Below are 20,594 nucleotides of genomic sequence, written 5' to 3'. Positions count from 1 at the left end.
TTGTTTGGTGTTGAGGTATTTTGAAGAAATAATAGGAATTTTCGATAGGTTGCTTGGAGTTTGAACGTTTTGGAGAAACAGTAGAGTTTTCATCGGATCGTTTTGAAGGCTCTGGAAAAAGAATTTTCATTAGGTCACTGGTTGTTTAGTGTTGAGATATTTTGAAAAAATAAAAGAATTTTCATGTTAGGTTACTTGGGGTTAGAAGCTTATAAAAAATAGTATTTTTATTGGGTCATTGGTTGACTTGGCGTTAGAAAATCCTGAAGAATTAAGAGAATTTTCATCAGATCATTTGGCGGAGGTTTTGGAAAAAACGAGGATTTTCATTGTATCACTCGGTGTTCGAAGAATTTGAGAAAATAATAGAATTTTCTTTAGGTCACTGGTCACTTTGGTAATGAAAGATTCTGAAAAATTAAAAGAATTTTCATTAGATCACTTGGAAGGTTCTGGAAAAATAATAGAATTTTCTTTAAGTCACTGGTTGCTTAATATTGATATACTCTGAAAATATAAAAGAATTTTCATCAGATCACTTGGGGTTAGAAGCTTCCGGAAAATTAATAGAATTTTCATCAGATCATTTAGTGAAGGTTCTGGAACAATAAAAAAGAAGAATTTTCATTATGTCACTCGATGTTAGAAGATTTTAGGAAAATGATAGAATTTTCTTTAGGTCACTGATCGTCTTGTTATAAAAAGATTCTGAAAAATTAAAAGAATTTTCATTAGATCATTTAGAAGACTCCAAAAAAAAAAAAAAACGAGAATTTTCATTATGTCACTGGTTGTTTAACACCAAGAGGTTCTTCAAAAATAAAAGAATTTTCATTAAGTCGCTTGATATCGAAAGTTTCTTCGAAAATAATAGAATTTTTATCAGGACAATCCTCGCATTAAACAAATAATCCGCACTTTCTCCGATAAGAATCACTTTCAACTGAAAATCGTTCGACTGATTGTAGGTTAAGGATACGTATAATTTCGCATATTAATCCCATGAATAATCGAAACGTTGGCCGAGGAATTTCGGTGGGTGTGCGAAAAGTATCGGCCGCGGGAAACGCGTGGTATTCCGCATGAATAATTTAGCGTTATGTAACAATGTAAAGGCAGCAATCGACGATCGTTGTTTAAGAGTACGTGTACCAGCCACGGGCTGTCCACGTTCCAACAGGAAATTACGAGACCTGAACACAATGGTTATCGAACAGAGTGCCGCTTCCATGGCTTCTATACTTGTCGAATTTCCTATTTCGTGTCATCGGTTCGTTCCTCCTCTCTTCCTACCTATAACCTTGCGCCATTGTGTTTGGCTAACAGTTTTCCGATTGTTCGCGTTAATCGGCGATAGAACCCAGTTAAAAAAAAAAAGAAAAAAAGAGCCAGCGAAAAAAAGAAGAACGTGGGAGAAAACGGGGAAAAATCGAAGGAAATGAATGCTTGTAATTATCCTTCGTAGATATGAACTGTACTCGTGGAAAAATTCGCGGGAGGATATTTGAACGTAAACGCGGTTTATGTTACAATTAGGATATATTGGGATGGCAACTAAGTGATTGCGGATTTTCTCATTACCACCTAATGAGAAAATCCGCAATCACTTAGTTGCCAACTCAATAGTAAGTAACAAAGTAATTAATTATCTTTCCATGGCGATGACCCAAGTTTTTTGCACCAGACCAGAGCTGAACTGATCCGGCACTACTGTCAACAATTTCAAAGCAATTAGTCCATCTTCCTTCCTCTCGTCTAATTCTACTTTCAAATGAACACACGAACGATAAACGCGCGATTCAGCTGAACCGAATTGCGCGTCGTTTATCGGACGACGTTTAATTGTCGCAACAAATCAGAGACACGGAGAGAACAACACAGATATAGTGTAGTGTATGGTATATTTTTCCTTTTAGAAATCGATCAAATGAAACAGAAAGGATGAAACGTTTCATTGCTCGAGCCGCAGATGTTTCGTACATTTATATCGGCTTGGCAACTAAGTGATTGCGGATTTTGTCAATACCACCCAACGACAAAATCCGCAATCACTTAGTTGCCAGCCGATATAATTAGAATTCAATATCTCGCGAAGAAAATCTTATTTTTATAAATTTATTTCTAAACACAAGGAGGTCTCATCGATAATTCCAAACTCCAAAAACAATTTAAAGATGCAACGTTGGTAATTATCCTTCTTTTCACCTCCTTTTTTCTTCTTTACAGACGTTACTTAAAAATTCTCTTATTTTATCGGGAATCATTTTTCATCACACTATGATACGTCCGTTGTAGGTAGAATTTTGGATTGAAATGTCCCTGATATCGCGATACTGATCGTCGATCTCCAGAGTTGTATTCCATAGTATCCGTATTAATTTCAGCGTGTACATCGAATAAGGCGGGATACGTATTAGCTTACGATCATTGCGAAACTCCGACGAATCTTATTTCTTCGTTACAGGACACGTACGATACGAATGGATCGGCAGATTTGTAATAATCGACCAACGAGTCTCTCAAATAACATCTTTCACGTTAGATTGTGCCAAAAGTTTCTCTCGTTTTATGTATATATATATAAAAAAAAAAAAAAATACTCTTTATGAGAAAGAACATGTTTTGTTTCGCGTTATTTTATCGAATTATAACGATCCGCTTTGTTCTATCACGTTGTTCTATTCACGTCGGACAAATTAGGTTTCACGTTTGTACAAAACTCTCATAGAAAGAAGACTAAAAAGAAAACACCCCACTGACCTCGATACAGAAACAAAATAGTCAAACTCGAAGATGGTGTCCTGCCATGCACATGTTATTTAGCAATTAAGTTAGAAAAATTTACCAAATGTCCAGCTGGGCAAATTATAAAATACAAATTAAATAATAAAAAGAAAAAAGAACGTTTGTACAAACTTTGCCAGATAAAACAGCTGCGTAGCAGCTGCGGATAGCGAAAGATGCTTTTGGGGCAACTTGATAGTTGAAGATTTTTTTCTTTTCTTTTTTTTTAATTATTTCTACCTTACAATTTGTCCAGCTGGACATTCGGTAAATGTTTCTACCTGATACTTGAAGATGCAGCTAATAATCGTAAGCGGTTGATGCGACTAAAACTAAGACACGAAGAAAGAAAAAAAAAAGAAAGAGAAAAAGAAAATAATTAGAAACTAAAAATAGAAACTAGTACTCGTGGTCTAGCAGCGCACTTGTATAACGACATTTATGAATTCACCGTCGAGCGACGACAAATTCGAGTGAGAAATACCGGAGAACGGTCGCGTCTCCGCGCCACGTTACGTTTGCCTTCTAAAATTCCCGCGCCTTGCCGCGTCTCGTCACGCTGAGTCAAGTGTGGTCTGGAATGTAAAAGAACCCCGCTCACAATAGTCTAAGATTACACGGTTCGAGTGTAACGTTACGAGTAAGTTTCGATAGGTGGAACACATAGCTTGCGTACGGTTTGAGTCAGACCTCGGTTCCTCCTCCCTCTTTCTCCTTCTCACCGCCGCCCTTTTTCCCTACCATGACCTCGGTCTTTTCTTTCCTGCCACTTTACGGAGAAGCCGGATTTTTTTCTTCCCCCTCCCTCTTCTGCTCGTTAAAAACCAGATACTCGAACGCCACCGCACCAAACCAGGAACACGCCGTGCCTGCTGAACGATAACGAGCTATCCTTCTCGTAATTTCCACGATATTATACGAGGAAGAATTCCAGCTATTTCTTTCTCTCTTTTTCTCTCTCTTTTTTTCTCAGAAAAAACCCTCTTCCAGCTTCCAGATCGACTCTCCGCTCTTCCAATCGCCTCTTCATTTTTCTATGAAAAATGCAGAACGACGCGAGATCGTCGCATTACGTTCTCGTGCGAAGAACACGAGGGAAAAATAGGACGAGCAGAAGCGTGGATTTTAATGCGCATGATACTCGAAAACGAACAAAATATTGGAAATGTATTGGGTGGGCAACTATGTGATTGTCATTACCACCTAATGACAAAATCCGCAGTCACTTAGTTGTCAACCCAATGTATCTCGTTTTATATTAACACTTTACCGACCGATAGCTTATTAATCGGTTTCTTATTGCCGACACTTACCGACTGATAGCCTATTAATCGATTTTTTATCGTCGACAATTTTTCTCATTATTTGAGCAGTAATTTGTTATTTAGTACTAAGGTACCTTGCTCAGTTGCGTCAGTTGCGTTGCTTTGTAAGCTTCCACAGTTTTATACCAATTTGAAAAACTTACAATTCGCGATGAACGAAAAGAATGATATTGGGGAGTCTAAACCGAAACAGCCGGCGCCAGGGAGAATCTGCGCCTGAGCTGCCGGTCGGAGCTAGCGGTCGGTAAAGTGTTAAGAACTTTGAAAAAACTTTGAAACGTGTATCTGAAATGCGTGGCGAGAAGTAAGCGACATCTGGTGGAACGCAGAGTATAGAGACGATTGCTTTATTTTTGAATTTTATTAGCGACAGTAGCTGGTCGTACCGCGAGATATTGCCATTTCTTCGTGACGAGTATATTCGACAAGAAACAGTTAACTGCTTAAAATAAGTTAAACTATCGTCTCTACATAGGTTCCATTCTTTGAATCACGTTCGTAGAGACAGGAATTTGCATAAAAATATCCATGCTGTAATTGAGAATTTTGAATATTTAAACCGCTGGCTGCTTTCACTTGCTTTCGACGATTAAACGCGAACATCCGTCGCTTTCTTCAATACTTCAGATCATATCGATCGCTGTAAAATTAAGTGGAATCAGAATGAAATTTCTTATCTGTTTCCAGTTTAAACCTGATGATCTTAAACCTACAAACTTGTTCTCTTTCCCCGTTCCGCATTAAAGTACTTCCTTTCCACTTGGATTTAGCATCGACATTAGAAAATCAACAGATCAAAGCTCGTCACCGAAGCTTCTTGTCACGCAATCTTCTTACGAAAAGCGGCTGATAAAAATCGAGCAAAATGTTCAGCCAGTTATGGACGAGACACGATGTACGTTTTTTTTTTTTTTTTTTTTATTATTTAATTTGTACTTTACAATTTGTCCAGCTGAACATTTGGTAAATTTTTCTTTTGCAAATAACATGCGGATGGCTACCCCTAGCGGGATACCACCTTCGAGTGTGGTCACCCGTGACTGCCAATAAGATAAACGGTTATCTTACATCATCAATTTATTACTATTTTGCCATTATATGTTTTGAGTAATAAAAACACTCCCGTGGAGTCCTGAGCGAAACATGTGATTTCGACGTGGCAATCAAAATGTTTTAATCGCCAAAATAAATGTATAGGGACACTTAGATTACATTTAGAATTAATATGAAAATAGTTTCAGATTTATTTAATATGCGATGTACAAGATATTCGTCGATATAAATTTGACGCGTCTCAGCGCTCTCTTTGTTTCACCATCTTCTATATCACATTACCAACGGAACAGTTGCATTCATCTGTTTTGCGAGACGCTGTGGACGCATACTCCCACACACTCATACTCATATATGTATGTTACCACTATACGGCTAATCTAGCGTAGCACACAACATTTTTTTATTATTTAATTTGTACTTTACAATTTGTCCAGCTAGATATTTGGTAAATTTGTCTAACTTAATTGCTAAATAACACATGGATGGCTAAACCCAACGGGATACCATCTTCGAGTTTGACTATTTTGTTTCTTTAATGATGTCAGTGAGCTGTTTTCTTTTTGGTCTTCTTTCTATGAAACGATGTACGTGTACGTTGTTATCCGCGTTGTTATTGGCGCGAGCGCGTCTCCATGATCAGGATTTCAACTTCTGACAAATTTTTACATTGCCTGATCGACAAACACAGCGATGTTTATGCACTCGATTTTGTACGCGAACTTTCGCTACCAGAATTATAGGAAATCCATCGAGCTGACGTTGGCGAAGCCATACGCGCGTACCACAAGAGTAAACGGGGCTTCGTGCAAGTATTTCTGTCCTGCCAGTGCTTAATCGCCATGGCCGTTACATAAACGGCCGCGAGTCGCTTCTGCCATGATTTTTGCGTCAGCGATGCGCTTTATCGTTCGGTGGGCGTCGATCGCCGAACGAGTCTCCCGCTGATATCGCGACGATTGTAATTCGACACTCGGCAACGTGCGACTTAACCTTCCAGAGAGTTTCTTTTCTATCGGGTTGGCAACTAGGTGATTACGGATTTTGTCATTAGGTGGCACTGACATAATCCGCAATCACTTAGTTGCCAAGCCAGATATAGAACGTAACAAGAGCAAATTTAGCTGCGCTTACGAGACGCTCGTTGCAATACGCGCGTTCGTTTGCACAATTTCGTTGTTCGTTCTTTTTTCTTTTGCGTGTTGCTTAGCTCTTTCGTATTTCGTTGAGGATAGCCGAATTATCTAAACTCGAGCTTCTTTACTTGCTACGAGTTACTTGAATTGAAAAAAGAAAATTTAAACGATCGACTTGCAATTCGCAACGATCCCATCGTTTTTGGTAAAACGTACACGCGCTATCACAATTTCTCGTGCTTTAATTTGTGACGTGGTAATTAGAAAACAAAGTCGATATTAGGAAAGTTACTTTAATTACCATGAAAATTGCCATGCTACGAAAATTCTATCACAGAATCGGTTTCGTTATACCGCACGTTTAGAGCTGACGAATATCCAAAACGACCTAACAACGCAACGCCATAAGCACCTTTTCCTTTCATTTTGCGTTTCGAACGTCGACGATTTCAGCGTTAGATCGGTCAAGTGGAGCATAATATTGGCAACTAAGTGATTGCGGATTTTCTGAATACCACCTAATGACAAAATCCGCAATCACTTAGTTGCCAAGCCAAATAACTCGACTAATCTGAACAAGACGCGGCATCATCTGCACCGAGGACAGTCGAATCAGGTGAATTTTTATTTTAAATGTCAAATGCTTGCTCGATGTCACGATAGATACAATGTCTCTTATTCAATGGATCGTTTATTGTCACACGTTCAGGTGTTTCTTACATCAATGTGTTACGATGTTTGCTTGTTGAACGTTTTATCGTTAGGAAAAATCGCCAGGAATTCTGTCTACACGAGGTAGGTTTTGCATGAGTCGTCGTTTATTCCAGCTGAAATACGTTCAAACGGAAACCGAACGAGTCGATGAATAATTAATAAATCAACCGCGCAAAGCAACGTGCCCGATATCGTGCCCGGATTCCTGAAATAAATGTTCTATATTAAATCGTCCCTTTTTCCTTATTCTATCTCGACGTTCAATGGCTGTCGAATGTACGTACTGTTTACGGACGACGTTTGCTAAAATTGCACAAGGCCACGTCGTGTGACGAACAAGGTAAGACAATTAAATTTGTCTGCGGATGAATTGCGATCGAATGGAACCGACCGATAAAACAACAACAGTGTTCCCATTCGTATCAGCATCCTCTCTATGTTCAACGTCGTTATGAAGGCAAATAACAAACGTTGTATATCTTCGATATGCAGGGTACGTCTCCGCGTGACATTAAAAGTCATGATTTCTGCTATACCGACAACGTACGCTTTTCTTCTATAGACATTGTTCTATCTGCATAACTATGACACGATCTTAGTGTTCCATCGACTCTGTAACTATTCTAAACGTTACAAAATGGTCGGAATATTTGCAACTCTATCCAATCGCCGTTTAAACAGCATTTCTTCGTGAAGTGCAATTAGTTTTGCTATCGTGACACCATAGACTTTGTTTGCTTTGTTTAATGTTACATATTATCTTTTCAAACACTGTGACACGATCTTAGTGTTCCATCGACTCTGTAACTATTCTAAACGTTACAAAATGGTCGAAATATTCGCAACTCTATCCAATCGTTTAAACAGCATTTCCTCCTGAGGTGCAATTAGTTTTGCTATCGTGACACCATAGATTTTGTTTGCTTCGTTTTATGTTAGATATTATCTTTTCAAACACTGTGACACGATCTTAGTGTTCCATCGACTCTGTAACTATTCTAAACGTTACAAAATGGTTGAAATATTTGCAACTCTATCCAATCGCCGTTTAAACAGCATTTCTTCGTGAAGTGCAATTAGTTTTGCTATCGTGACACCATAGACTTTGTTTGCTTTGTTTAATGTTACATATTATCTTTTCAAACACTGTGACACGATCTTAGTGTTCCATCGATTCTGTAACTATTCTAAACGTTACAGAATAGTCGAAATATTCGCAACTCTATCCAATCGCCGTTTAAACAGTATTTCTTCGTGAAGTGCAATTAGTTTTGCTATCGTGACACCATAGACTTTGTTTGCTTTGTTTAATGTTACATATTATCTTTTCAAACACTGTGACACGATCTTAGTGTTCCATCGACTCTGTAACTATTCTAAACGTTACAGAATAGTCGAAATATTCGCAACTCTATCCAATCGCCGTTTAAACAGTATTTCTTCGTGAAATGCAATTAGTTTTGCTATCGTGACACCATAGACTTTGTTTGCTTCGTTTAATGTTACATATTATCTTTTCAAACACTGTGACACGATCTTAGTGTTCCATCGACTCTGTAACTATTCTAAACGTTACAAAATGGTTGAAATATTTGCAACTCTATCCAATTGCCGTTTAAACAGCATTTCTTCGTGAAGTGCAATTAGTTTTGCTATCGTGACACCATAGACTTTGTTTGCTTCGTTTAATGTTAGATATTATCTTTTCAAACACTGTGACACGATCTTAGTGTTCGGTCGATTCTACGACAAATCTAAAGATTGCAGAACGAACGAGATGTTCAAGATCATCGCTATCTGAAGTTTCTTCTTCGAGAAGACCAGCTGTTGCTATCGTGACATTGCTGGCTCTGTTTCCATAGACATTTTCATTTCAAACACTGTGACACGATCTTCGTGTTCAGACGATCCTACAATTCTAGAGATTACAGAACGAACGGGATGTTCAGGATCGTCGCTATTTGAAGTTTCTTCTTCGAGAAGAGCGTCCGGTTTTTGCCATCGTGACATTGCTGACTCTGTTTCCATAGACATTTTCATTTCAAACACTGTGACACGATCTTCGTGTTCAGACGGTTCTACAGTTCTAGAGATTACAGAACGAACGAGATGTTCAAGATCACCGCTATCTGAAGTTTCTTCTTCGAGAAGAGCGATCGGTTTTTGCCATCGTCACAGCACGACATACTTTTCGTCGTTGTCTTCATAAAATTTAATGTCCTGACATCTAGTTACTCTTAATTTTTCACAGGCAATCTGGGTCATTTGTGGCGCAAGCGAAACTTCTCTAGCCAACTCTTAACGAATGTTTACTCTTCCTAAACGTTCTTTGTTTTATATTATTCCATTGAATCGCGTATGATCCATTTTGTTCCATTCGGATGAAGATATTTGACAAATTAGGTTTCATATTTGTACAAAGATTTGTCATAAAGGACGTGTTTGTAAAAGAAAGACACTTTTGGAACAACCTAATACCAGTAAAATACCTCGATAAGCGTTGCAGAATTTCTCGAATTAAATTAGAATTGACCGACGATGAAATCATCTATCCATCATCGGTGTCCAAATTATAAATTTTCACAGTAACAGGATTAACAGAAATGTTCAGTAAAATAGAAAAACCCTCTTAATTACGCGAACGTAATTAATAAATAATTCACTGTCGCGTGAAAACGTACCTGCGTATAATTCAACCTGTTGAATTTTTCAGTGTTTTCACCGGATAATTGGATGTACTTGGAATCGATGAAACGGGTGTAAACGAACGGTTTGATTGTAGGAACAGCTGCGGAAACGAAAGGATGAAGAGGAGAGACAGGAGATACTCAATCGGTCGCTACGCGGCTCTACCAAGTTGCACGCGTTGGAAAGCCACGCGACCAGTCTCTCGGGTCAGGAAAATCTCGCGTACGCCCAGGACGAGGTGACCACCACCACCGTCAGCCGCGCACCGCATGTCACCGCGAGCGCCACGCTAGAAGTCGAGGAGCCTCCCAGGCCCCTCAGTAAGTCGTATTTTCCCTGCAGATATACGCCAGCAGTTCAAGGACCACTTGGCTCGATGACGCACTAACGACACTCGTCGTGGCCCATTAGGCCTCCTATTTATGCTCCGATAACTCCTCCATTCCCTTTTTAATTCAGACGTTTTTCAGACTTCGCCGAGACTTTATCCCATCGGTGTATCGTAATTGCGTTTCCTCCGTTTAATTAACTTGCCGTGATATTTGTTTCCGTGACCCTTATGCCAATGATCTGCCATCCTCCTGCGTATTTCTGCACTCGAACAACGTCTACTGTTAATAACGTCTACCTACAATTGGAAATCTCGTTAGTAGAAAATAATTATCGATACCGAGCAGGTTGAAGTTGATTGTACGCGAGCACGTGTATCTCTGTTCCAATAGCTGGCATAGTTCGGGAAAGTAATAGTAATCGCGTAGGAGAACTTTTCAGAAAAGGATATTCTAGCGTGACACTATGACGACTATAGAGTAGTTCAGACGCTTAACAATGGCGAAATTTCCTATTGCAAATTCATAATTATTGAATGCTGGGTATTCGTGAGATCAGTATCATCGATGTCCAGTAGCCTTAATAGAAAAATAAGGATTTATAATTTCATCGATATAATATAGAGTTTTTAACGATGGAAATTTAATTGGAGTTAAAGTTCAAATAATTCCAATAGTATGATTTCTTAGTTAGATAAAGCTAAATTTAAAAAGTTATTAAGTACAAAATCTATAATTCCAGCTACCTATTGGATCGTACAGTGTCTACGAGAAGTATGCGCACGCCATTAACGAGTCGCAGGAAGCTTTCTCCTAATAGCAAGTTATCACGTTTACCACGCTAATTGATTAGCTGCAAGTATATTAAATTCCTTAGGATTTAGTGGCACCTTTGTACTACTATGAAACCCGTACGAATACTATGAAAATGAAACGTAGAATCGAAAAGATTCTTTGAGAAACCAGAGTACGCGCAGATACTTTTTACGGTAGGCACTGTAGTTGCCAAGTGTAAACGGAGAGAAAGGAATTTCCATACGGGAACTGTGTATATTTAACGCAAGAATTTATCACAATATCTCTTCAAGTATGCGGAAAATTTGGAGTATTGGCATAAGGGTTAAGGAAGACATTAGCCGGTCGTTTACCCTTTCACGGAGGAATAGTCGAACGGTAGAAAGCAACGGTGCCTCCGCAGGCGAGAGACGTTTGTAGAATCTTTGTAACAGGCATTCGTTGCATATTTCAGCGTACGGAGAGGTCGTCGCGACGCTGGAGAGGCTACAGCTTCAGTTGCGCAATATTTCCGGTGCTCTAGGCATCTCGGGACCCGGCGTGGAAGCGGAACTCGAAGCGGTGCGGACGCTTCTGGTGCAAAGTCGATTCGCATCTGCCCTCGCCACCCATCACGCCCTCAGAAATCGCTTAAGATCCAACAAAGTTCTCAAACATCACGCCGAAGACGCTTCCAGTTTGGCTCGCGACGTATGTACCCACTGTCATTGAAATTTTGACGATCACAAGAGAAAAACGCAAAACCATAAGAATGCTCTGTCGTTGATTTATCGAGTTTGTTGCGTTAGCTGTTTTAGCGGACAGGAGAAAATGATATGACGCGAAAAGCATTTGACGAGGTAGCGAAGCTTTTGTAGAAGCCAAAGGCATAATCGAACCTTTCAAAGTCAAAATGATCAACTCCACCTTTCCACCATCATGAGGGTAGAGTGCAAGGAAAATTTAAGAGAATATCGTCATCTTCTTTTATTTTGCTGAGTTGATCCATGTGACTTTTGAATGGTTCAATTACTATGAAAAATAATATTTAATATCGTGCAGGAAACACGCGTTCAGATGCAAAACAAATAAAAGAACAATTTTTCAATTACCTAACGGTGTAGCGAGTTTTGTAGGAAATAGGAAAATAGGGAAATGTATCTTGCGTGTTCTTCTGTTCAATCGCTCCTTTAAGCGTACAGCTTTTGTCATCGGTGAATATTTCAGTGTGTAGACATACTGGAGAAATGGCAGTCGTCGTCGACGGCAACAGGTGTCGGCGGAGCGGAAACGATCGCGGCCGTGGAGGAGCTGACCGGAATTTTGACGAGCTACGATATGGAAGCTCTTCTACTCGCTCACGACTCTATCATCTCTTACGTCGACGGATTACAAAGGAAACAGAGTCCTTCGTCCTCGTCGCCGAGCGGTCCTCCGAGCCCTACCTCTAGCTGGAGAGGCTCCCGGGTCGTGGACAACATTAAAATTATCAGAATCGAGAAAACTAACGAACCTTTAGGTGCTACTGTTAGGAACGAGGGTGACGCTGTTATAATAGGTATTCTGGTTTCTTTTTCTGATAAAGTTGTACGAAAACCTCGAACAAAGGTCAATAACACAGTTTGTGGATATTTTATAAGAAGAGGATGCGATGTAACGTTAAATGTTAATGTGAGAAACACGTTAGTTAAGCGTATGACGCTTATGGACACAGTGTAACTTGGCTCTAAGATTTGTCCTAAACTCCGCCTAAATGTGTTTCACACAAGTTTCTGTTGAATTACGCAAAAATTATTATTGTTGAATTGTACGTCGAATAACCATAATAATGTTTATGAAGGTCGTGTTGTACGCGGAGGAGCGGCAGACAAGTCTGGACTCCTACACGAAGGCGATGAAGTTCTGGAAGTAAATGGCGTGGAAATGCGTGGCAAGAGCGTGAACGAGGTGTGCGATATTCTAGCCGGTATGCAGGGTAGTCTGACGTTCCTCGTGCTCCCGGCACCCACGAGTCACAGGAACAATCTGTCAAGTAGAAGGGAAGACACAAATCAGGTATCAACGATGTTTAATGTGTTATCAGGATATAGTGATTTTTACTGATAGTCGGGAACCACGGTGATCGACACCTTGTTCTATCCATATATTTATTCATAACGCTGTTATTGAACTAATTATTTTTCTGACGTATGAAAATAGTTATTGTAGTTAATGGAAACATTAATTTTATAGAACACTGTGGCATCCTGATATTCATAAAAATCCCTGTACATTAACTGTAACATTTGATATTTACTTAACTCTTTAATATCATCTTCTCAGATACAACACATACGAGCCCACTTCGACTATGATCCCGAAGAAGATCCTTATATACCGTGCCGAGAATTGGGTGTCAGTTTCCAAAAGGGTGACGTGTTACACGTGATCTCTCAAGAGGATCCTAACTGGTGGCAGGCGTATAGGGAGGGTGAAGAGGATCAGACTTTGGCTGGTCTGGTACCTAGCAAAGCCTTCCAACACCAGTATGTCAATATACATATAATCTTTCCCATACATATTCTATTTCTTGCTTATCAAATTTTGTTAAACATTGTCTGACTGATAATTCGAATTTCATCTAGGCGAGAATCCATGAAACAGACTATCGCCGGAGACAAATCGACCGTACGCGGCTCCAAGAAATCCAGTACGTTGTTGTGCGCCAGAAAGAATCCAAAGAAGAAGAAACGAAACAAGTTCGGGGCGAACTACAATGACGACGGGTATCCGCATTACGCAACGACAGCCATCGACGGTAGATACGAAAAGCATCATGGAAGGCGTTTCAGTACGTTCACCCTTTGTTTGCTCATCAAACATTTACATTTTCTAGATTATGACAGCGAAGAGGTGCTTACGTACGAGGAAGTCGCGTTGTATTATCCAAGAGCGAATCACAAAAGACCGGTAGTCCTAATAGGGCCACCAAATATTGGACGACACGAGCTGAGACAGAGGCTGATGCAAGACAGCGAGCGTTTCGCAGCGGCAATTCCTCGTGAGCAAAAGATTCGTGTTGCACGCGTATTTCGAAAATGTCGCGATTCAAAATAATTCAGTCCTGTGTTAGAACAACAATACCATCAAAGTGTCGTGACGCTTGTACACGTTTACCATTCCGATTTGTAATTAATCTCTCATTTATTTTGGTACATGTTTTCGTATAGTGTTTCACTTTCTTTCTTTCTTCCGCTACTCGGCCAGTCAATCGCAGTCTCCCCTTCACGCGCTCCTTTATTCGTCATTCAAATAATCGCCACAAAAGAGAAACGTTCAAGGGCTAAGACTAGAAAATTACACAAGTAATGTTGCTTTATCGTTTTCTACAGTTTATCCTTGTCGCTAATGTCAAGCGTTTAGCAAATGGTTTTTTTTGTTACAAGCTTTTAAACAGTTCTTTGTTTTTCTTGAAGAAACTTGTTCGAGTCGCATCACCTTTGAAATACGCGTGTAATACGTATAAATCACTTGTTCTTTATTCAAGGACAACCGTTCTACAGGAAGATACTCATTGTTTCAGACACGAGTCGTCCCAGGAAGGATTCGGAAGTGGACGGCCAGGACTACCATTTCATTTCTCGTTCTCAATTCGAGTCCGATATTCTCTGTAGAAAGTTCGTCGAGCACGGCGAATACGAGAAAGCTTATTACGGTACCTCCGTGGAGGCTATACGATCCGTTGTAAATTCCGGTAAAATTTGTGTTCTTAATCTCCATCCGCAAAGCCTGAAGATCCTTCGAAATTCGGACTTGAAACCGTACGTGGTGTTCGTGGCGCCGCCGAGTTTGGAGAAGCTACGACAGAAGAGGATCAAGAATAACGAGAGCTTCAAGGAGGAGGAGTTAAAGGACATTATAGAGAAAGCGCGGGAAATGGAGGACAAATACGGTCATCTGTTTGATATGATCATTATAAATACGGACACGGATCGAGCGTACAATCAGCTGCTGACGGAGATCAATTCGTTGGAACGGGAGCCTCAATGGGTGCCTGCGTCTTGGGTTCAATAAATGAGCGCAGGCTTTTGGGATACCATCGAGCCAGATATATTTTCGCTGAAACGTATAGCGAAAGGCTAGGCAATTGAGAGAGGCGACTTTAAAGTCTGACTGGAGATACTTCCAAGGACTGGTTCTTTTACTGGTGCCTGTTATACAATTTTACGTTTCGTACACGCGCGTAATTAAACTCCTTGCCAGGCTATCGTACTTCAAGTACCGCTGGTTTGGTGTAGTCTTCCGTGTCGTATATGGTGCCATCTGATATTCGAAGATCGTCGCGTCAGCAAGCATTTTAGAAGGCGTGGAAAATTCCCGTCTTGTTGTGATTTATCGTTCCTCGAGCCTCGAGGTCTGGCGTCCACCCAGGAAACAGGCAACGAGAACATCGAGATCCTCGACTTTGAATGTCGAAGGATCCTGCGATCAACTGGCGTGGCGCTTGTTTTTCATCGTAACCGGCAAACACTCTAGTTTTCCTCAGCGTAATTTGTACCGCGAGATGCCCCGAGGGAAAAATCGCTACTACTCCGCATAAGATATTATATAATAACGTTTTCCAAAGATGTGTGAATCTTGAAAGAGATCGTCCTACTTCTTTCAAAAGTCACCAGATAATTCCCCAGGATAACACCGAGCCGCGAAGAAAAAAAAAAAAAAAGAAGCGAACCGGAACCGCGAAAATCTTGGACGGCAGCAGCCTTTTCACTCCGCGAAAGAATCGAAAGACTTTCACACTCGTTCGTATCTTGCGCTGTCAGGAATTTTCACGGCGATCCTATAGCAGGGAGGCGCGGTCTCTACCGCAGAGTTTTTTAAGTCAAAAAGAAATATTTCGCAGGACTTTGCGAGTTGTTAAACGATTAACGTAAAGACAAGAAAAGAAAAAAAAAACCACGTTTCCTCGTATTTGTAATTTCGTGTGAACTAGTAATTCGGAGAAGGCGGAACTCATAAACGTTTCATCGTTCGCCCTAGGCACTCTCTCGTGTTTGTTTAGAGAAAAGAATCATAACTTTTAATCCAAGTAGACATCGTTAATGCGAGTATAGATATAGGCTCGTGTGTGAACCAGCATAAACAAATTTTTAAGATACTTTGGAATGAAACAGAAACTTCTAGGGTACTCCTTTCGTTTTCGTCCTCGAGCGACCATTAGACTTTTCTTCTTTTTGTTTTCTGATCCGACATCGATACTCCATGTCAGCCACTGTTATATTTACCACCCACGTGCATCCTCTTTATCCTCGACTAGCAATAACGCAAGATGTTTTTCGAGTCGAAGATCATCGCTGAAAATGAAACATGGTTTCGTGGCTCCAAAGAAAAAAAAAAAAAAAAAAGAAAATAAAATAAAAAAAAAAAAACCAAAAGAGTTAAGCGAGAAGAAATTAATAGGAATCGCATCGACGATCGATCGTTTTTAGTTCAGAGAGGAGAGATTTTCCGAGGGTAGTTTAATTTCGATGTCGTAAACCCAGCTAGCAGCGAAAAACAATGTTTCCAAATGAGAGAAACGCGAAAAAAAGAAATACTAATTGCTACCTTTTTAGCTCACTATTTAAACAAAAGAAAATTATGTCAAGAAATCACGCACGATGGTCGGAGTAATTGTGCCAAGTGATTGGGCCGCGTGTTAAGGAGGACACGAGAACTGAAATGTGCCAAAATATTTGAGTCTCTTTAGAAGAGACTGGGAGAGGGAGAGGGACTTTTGTTCAGGAATGACGTATTATTAAAAGAGAAAGAAGGAGGAAAATGTGAGAGGCAAAGAAATACAAAGAGAGACAGAGAAGGAAGAAAGGACTTAAGAGAAACACGCTCAACGGCACTTTCGTATCTGTCATTATATTGATTCTGTAAATATTTGTGCACTTGTATAGAAAAAAAGAAAGAGAAGATGAATAAGAAGTTATTATCGTTATTATTATTAAATATTATAATTATATTAATTATTATTATTATTATTACCATTAATTGCTTCGACTTTATTCTTGTTAATTGTCATCGTATCACCCGTATTCTATTTTCTCGAGCCATTTTGAGACACAGCTCGTTTTAAATCACGCGAACGAAGGTCAGTAACACAATTGTATTTTTTAAGTGCTAATCAAAAATCCCCGACGGCAGCCTTTTTATTCTGTCTTTTTTTTTTCGTATTTTTTTTTTTCTTTTTTTAGCTGGACCCGTGCTCGAGTATGCGGCGTCGTTAATGCGTTATGCCCGACAAATCAATTAGGATTTCCGTAGGTAATGCGTTAACAGTGCGCGCGTAATGTACAGAGAGAAAGAGAGAGAGAAAGAGAGAGAGAGAGAGAATGTGTGAGTTTGGAATGGTCCCTGTTCGAAGTGTGTGTACATTAATTACCGTTGCTCCCGAGTATTTTTCTCGACAATCCAACTTCATTTTATGTGTAAAATAAACGTACAACATCAAGGAGGAAATCTGTATGTATAGGTGCATACGTTTTGTATATACGTACGGTATATACGCACACATGTATGGGAAGAATCGAACGAGAACCGAATATCAAAAAAACCGACCATTGTTGTTAATCTCGAGTCAGCTATTTTTATGCCTTTTCGTTTCATCCAGCTGTTCTTCCTTCTCGAGCCCGTCAAACACGCATGAAACAAACGGAAGACCGGAAGTCTGAAATAGTCTGAATATACGAAGCGTTGCCTTATTCTTATCCTTTTTCTAACCTTTTTTTTTTAACGTCTCCCTGTCCTTGGAGAAATGCGAAATTTTTTGAAAATTTTTCCTGACGGAAACTGTGTCCAGCAGAGCGATATCGTAGAGTTGTAACGTCGTTTAGAAATCTGTGATGTGTTAGGTTAATCGAGTCGCTGTGTAGATCGTTGAGTATGGTGCGGGACCGAATTTAATTCCACTATTATTATGGGACCGTAAAGAATCACGCGAACACGCTAACAAAAGTGGCGAATTGATAACATTGCTCGGCGTAGACCGCGGATTTTTATGCATTTTTGAGAAATTCTAAGTTGCACGTAATACACAGAGATAATGTGAAATATCTCTGTAACATGTAGTCGATAAAACAGTTTTCTATCTGAGTTTTTGATTACATTCATAAAAATGTGAACTTGCATAAATATCCGCAGCCTACTTCGATGAGATCGGCTCGTATATCCGTCTTAAATGAAAATAAAGCACGAAGTGCCAGATGGCGTGCGGTACTATAATTAGCAATAACGAGGCGCGAAGCTAACAGCGCACAGCCGCGATAAAAGATTCTAAAGGAAAGAAAAAGAAAAGGGAAATACTAAAATTAGCTTACGCGTTAACTATATGTTGTCTATCTTTTAAATAGACCGCGGGCAAGAGATGCAATGGACCGATCGTTCGTGAAGAGAAGGGAGAAGAAAAAATGAAGGAAGCTATTTATTTGAGATGCACGAAACATTAAACCTGACGAAAAATGCATTTCATTTGGAGTAGAATTCACCTTGAGATTGAATATTCACGATTATTGCTGTTTCTCAAAGATATTGTGTAGATAGACGATAAACTGGAAAATTATCGTCATATAAATATACATATAAATATATATATATATAAACAGGCACATATACATACAGTACCGCTCATAATTATTTTATATTTATTTCTATAATTCTAGTATAAAGACTAAGCTAACATGTACGATTGCTTGGTGAAAGAATGAATACTATCTCGAATGAATTATAGTTTATAATTAATACTGTTTTGATTGAGTCGTGGATTATAGTATTAAATTTTAATCATTTCACTCATCGATTTTTAAAGTCATTCGAATAATTATGAACGGCAGTGTAAACGTATATGAAAACCACAGAGAAAGGACATGATAAGTCACATTTTTCATATGAGAGCAGTTTTAAAATTCAGTACCTTGTTTTGTTAATCAATCACATATTATCAAAACTACCTTTGTATCGAATTTGATTATGAGGTCGTCCTTCTGTAAAATATTTATATCAGAACTATTGATCTCGAGAGTATTATGGTTATCATATTTTATTTTTTTCACAAAATTTCATTGGATGTGTTATCTATCGTTAAAACGTATATATCTTTGGACAGAAAAATAGGTTGTTCCTCTTTTTAACTACGTTATATTAAAGTAAACCTCCTTACTTCTTTTTTTAACCACGAATTAATGTCAGAATCAGAACAAAATTGTACTTATGATATTTCTCTCCTGTAATCTTCGTATGTATATGTATGTACACAAACGTGAGACTTCAATCCTAAGGTAAAACGAGATGTTCCTCGATATCGCAAAAGATCAACAAGAAGTATCACCATCGTTTCAGTCCCTGAATATCCTCCACACATTCTGTTACGTATTAAATAAAAGTTACTGTAATATTTCTAAGGTCGCTTGTCAACTTCACACACGCATACACACACACACACACATACATGCACGTATGCACACACACATACAGAGCTCGATTGATCGATCATCGCCCTTTATAGCCTCGATCGTACTTTCCTCGCAGCTTGCTGCCAAAAGTCGACTAATTTTCCTCAAGAAATCGACTACAGAGAAAGAGAGAGAAAGAAGGCGAGATATACGCGTATTTTAAGAATTTAATTAAGAGGCAATTCGATGGAGAAACTCGTTGGGATTTTAATCTTGAAAGAAGACGAAGGTAAAATAGCAAGCAGAAGAAAATAGCATTAGGAATGTTAGTAAGTTATTTGAAATTTCAACGCACAAGGAAGCGTAGACAATTAACCTTGCTACGGTCCTAGAATTTCTATACTTCAATTTTGCTCTCGTTTTACCAGACAGAGACAATACATAATCTTTTAAGAAAATATTTAATTCTGTTTTCTTTAGGTTTATACGATCTGTAATGATGCTCTGTTTCAATAGAATCGATTAAAACATAAATAGTTTTCGAATATTTGATTTTAGTATTCAATATTATTTTGTATATTCTATGCTTTTTATGAATGAAGTGTTTCAAGAAAGAAGACGTCTGAATGACTAAAGGGAACAGTAAGGTTAATATAAAATTCGTGCATACCGATAAGACTTCTTTCATATTTTGTTCAAACCGAAGTTAGTTTTTAAGGTTAGAAAAATATAATTGATCGAGAATGATCATAGCAGGGTTAAATCCGATGAACCTTGTATATCGACGACGAATGCTTGCAACCTTTTTCAGAAAGATCCACACGAATTGCGGAAATTCGACTCGATTCCAGCAATAAAACTGAGTACTCAGGAGATATATTCATTCCTGTGCACCACGAACGTGTTGTTTCTATTTTCAATCTCCTTGAAAAAAATCACCATTCATAGGAACTCCTGCGTCCTATCTCCGTCCACAAAATTGCATGACATCTTTTCCAGCACATACACGTGAAACACATAACCTTCAAAGTTACCTGCATACGCTGTAAGTCTATTACAGATCATACATATTTTACATTTTTTAGTATGAAAATTAGTCCACTATTCTTATACTGATTAGTGTAGTGAAAAAAAGCAGCTTATCAACACAAAAGAATAGCACAACGACGCGAAGCGGATGGTGGCTAACGGTGGCCTCGGCACGCTTTGGATCTTTTCAATTAATAAACCAAGATTGGAGAATCAATAAGTGAAATCATTCTCTGCGCAAGTTTCCAAGCTTCAGTCGCTATATTATACGCTTCTTGATGGATCTATCAGATCAAATGATAGGTAAAAAGCAAACTTACTTAAAATGGGGGAAATGAAACTAGGAAA

General features: G+C 39.0%; 1 protein-coding gene across 6 annotated transcripts in view; it reads left to right on the top strand.

Moving 5' to 3' along the window:
* The window catches only part of LOC126917434 (protein PALS1), a 129,515-nt gene extending 112,115 nt beyond the window's left edge, over nucleotides 1-17,400 (top strand). For all 6 annotated transcript variants that reach the window (XM_050724270.1, XM_050724269.1, XM_050724272.1 and 3 more), the window contains 8 exons: nucleotides 9,795-10,020; nucleotides 11,279-11,514; nucleotides 12,031-12,361; nucleotides 12,644-12,858; nucleotides 13,126-13,328; nucleotides 13,428-13,600; nucleotides 13,679-13,843; nucleotides 14,366-17,400. In XM_050724270.1, coding sequence (XP_050580227.1) covers nucleotides 9,795-10,020; nucleotides 11,279-11,514; nucleotides 12,031-12,361; nucleotides 12,644-12,858; nucleotides 13,126-13,328; nucleotides 13,428-13,600; nucleotides 13,679-13,843; nucleotides 14,366-14,856 — 2,040 coding nt within the window. In that variant the 3' untranslated portion in view covers nucleotides 14,857-17,400. The remainder of the gene's footprint in view (nucleotides 1-9,794; nucleotides 10,021-11,278; nucleotides 11,515-12,030; nucleotides 12,362-12,643; nucleotides 12,859-13,125; nucleotides 13,329-13,427; nucleotides 13,601-13,678; nucleotides 13,844-14,365) is intronic.
* Nucleotides 17,401-20,594: the final 3,194 nt, after the last annotated feature.

This window comes from Bombus affinis, chromosome 6 (assembly GCF_024516045.1).
Source record: "Bombus affinis isolate iyBomAffi1 chromosome 6, iyBomAffi1.2, whole genome shotgun sequence".
Taxonomy (NCBI): Eukaryota; Metazoa; Arthropoda; class Insecta; order Hymenoptera; family Apidae; genus Bombus; species Bombus affinis.
The sequence above is the reverse complement of the archived record's forward strand: the minus strand, read 5'-3'. Positions and strand labels throughout refer to the sequence as shown.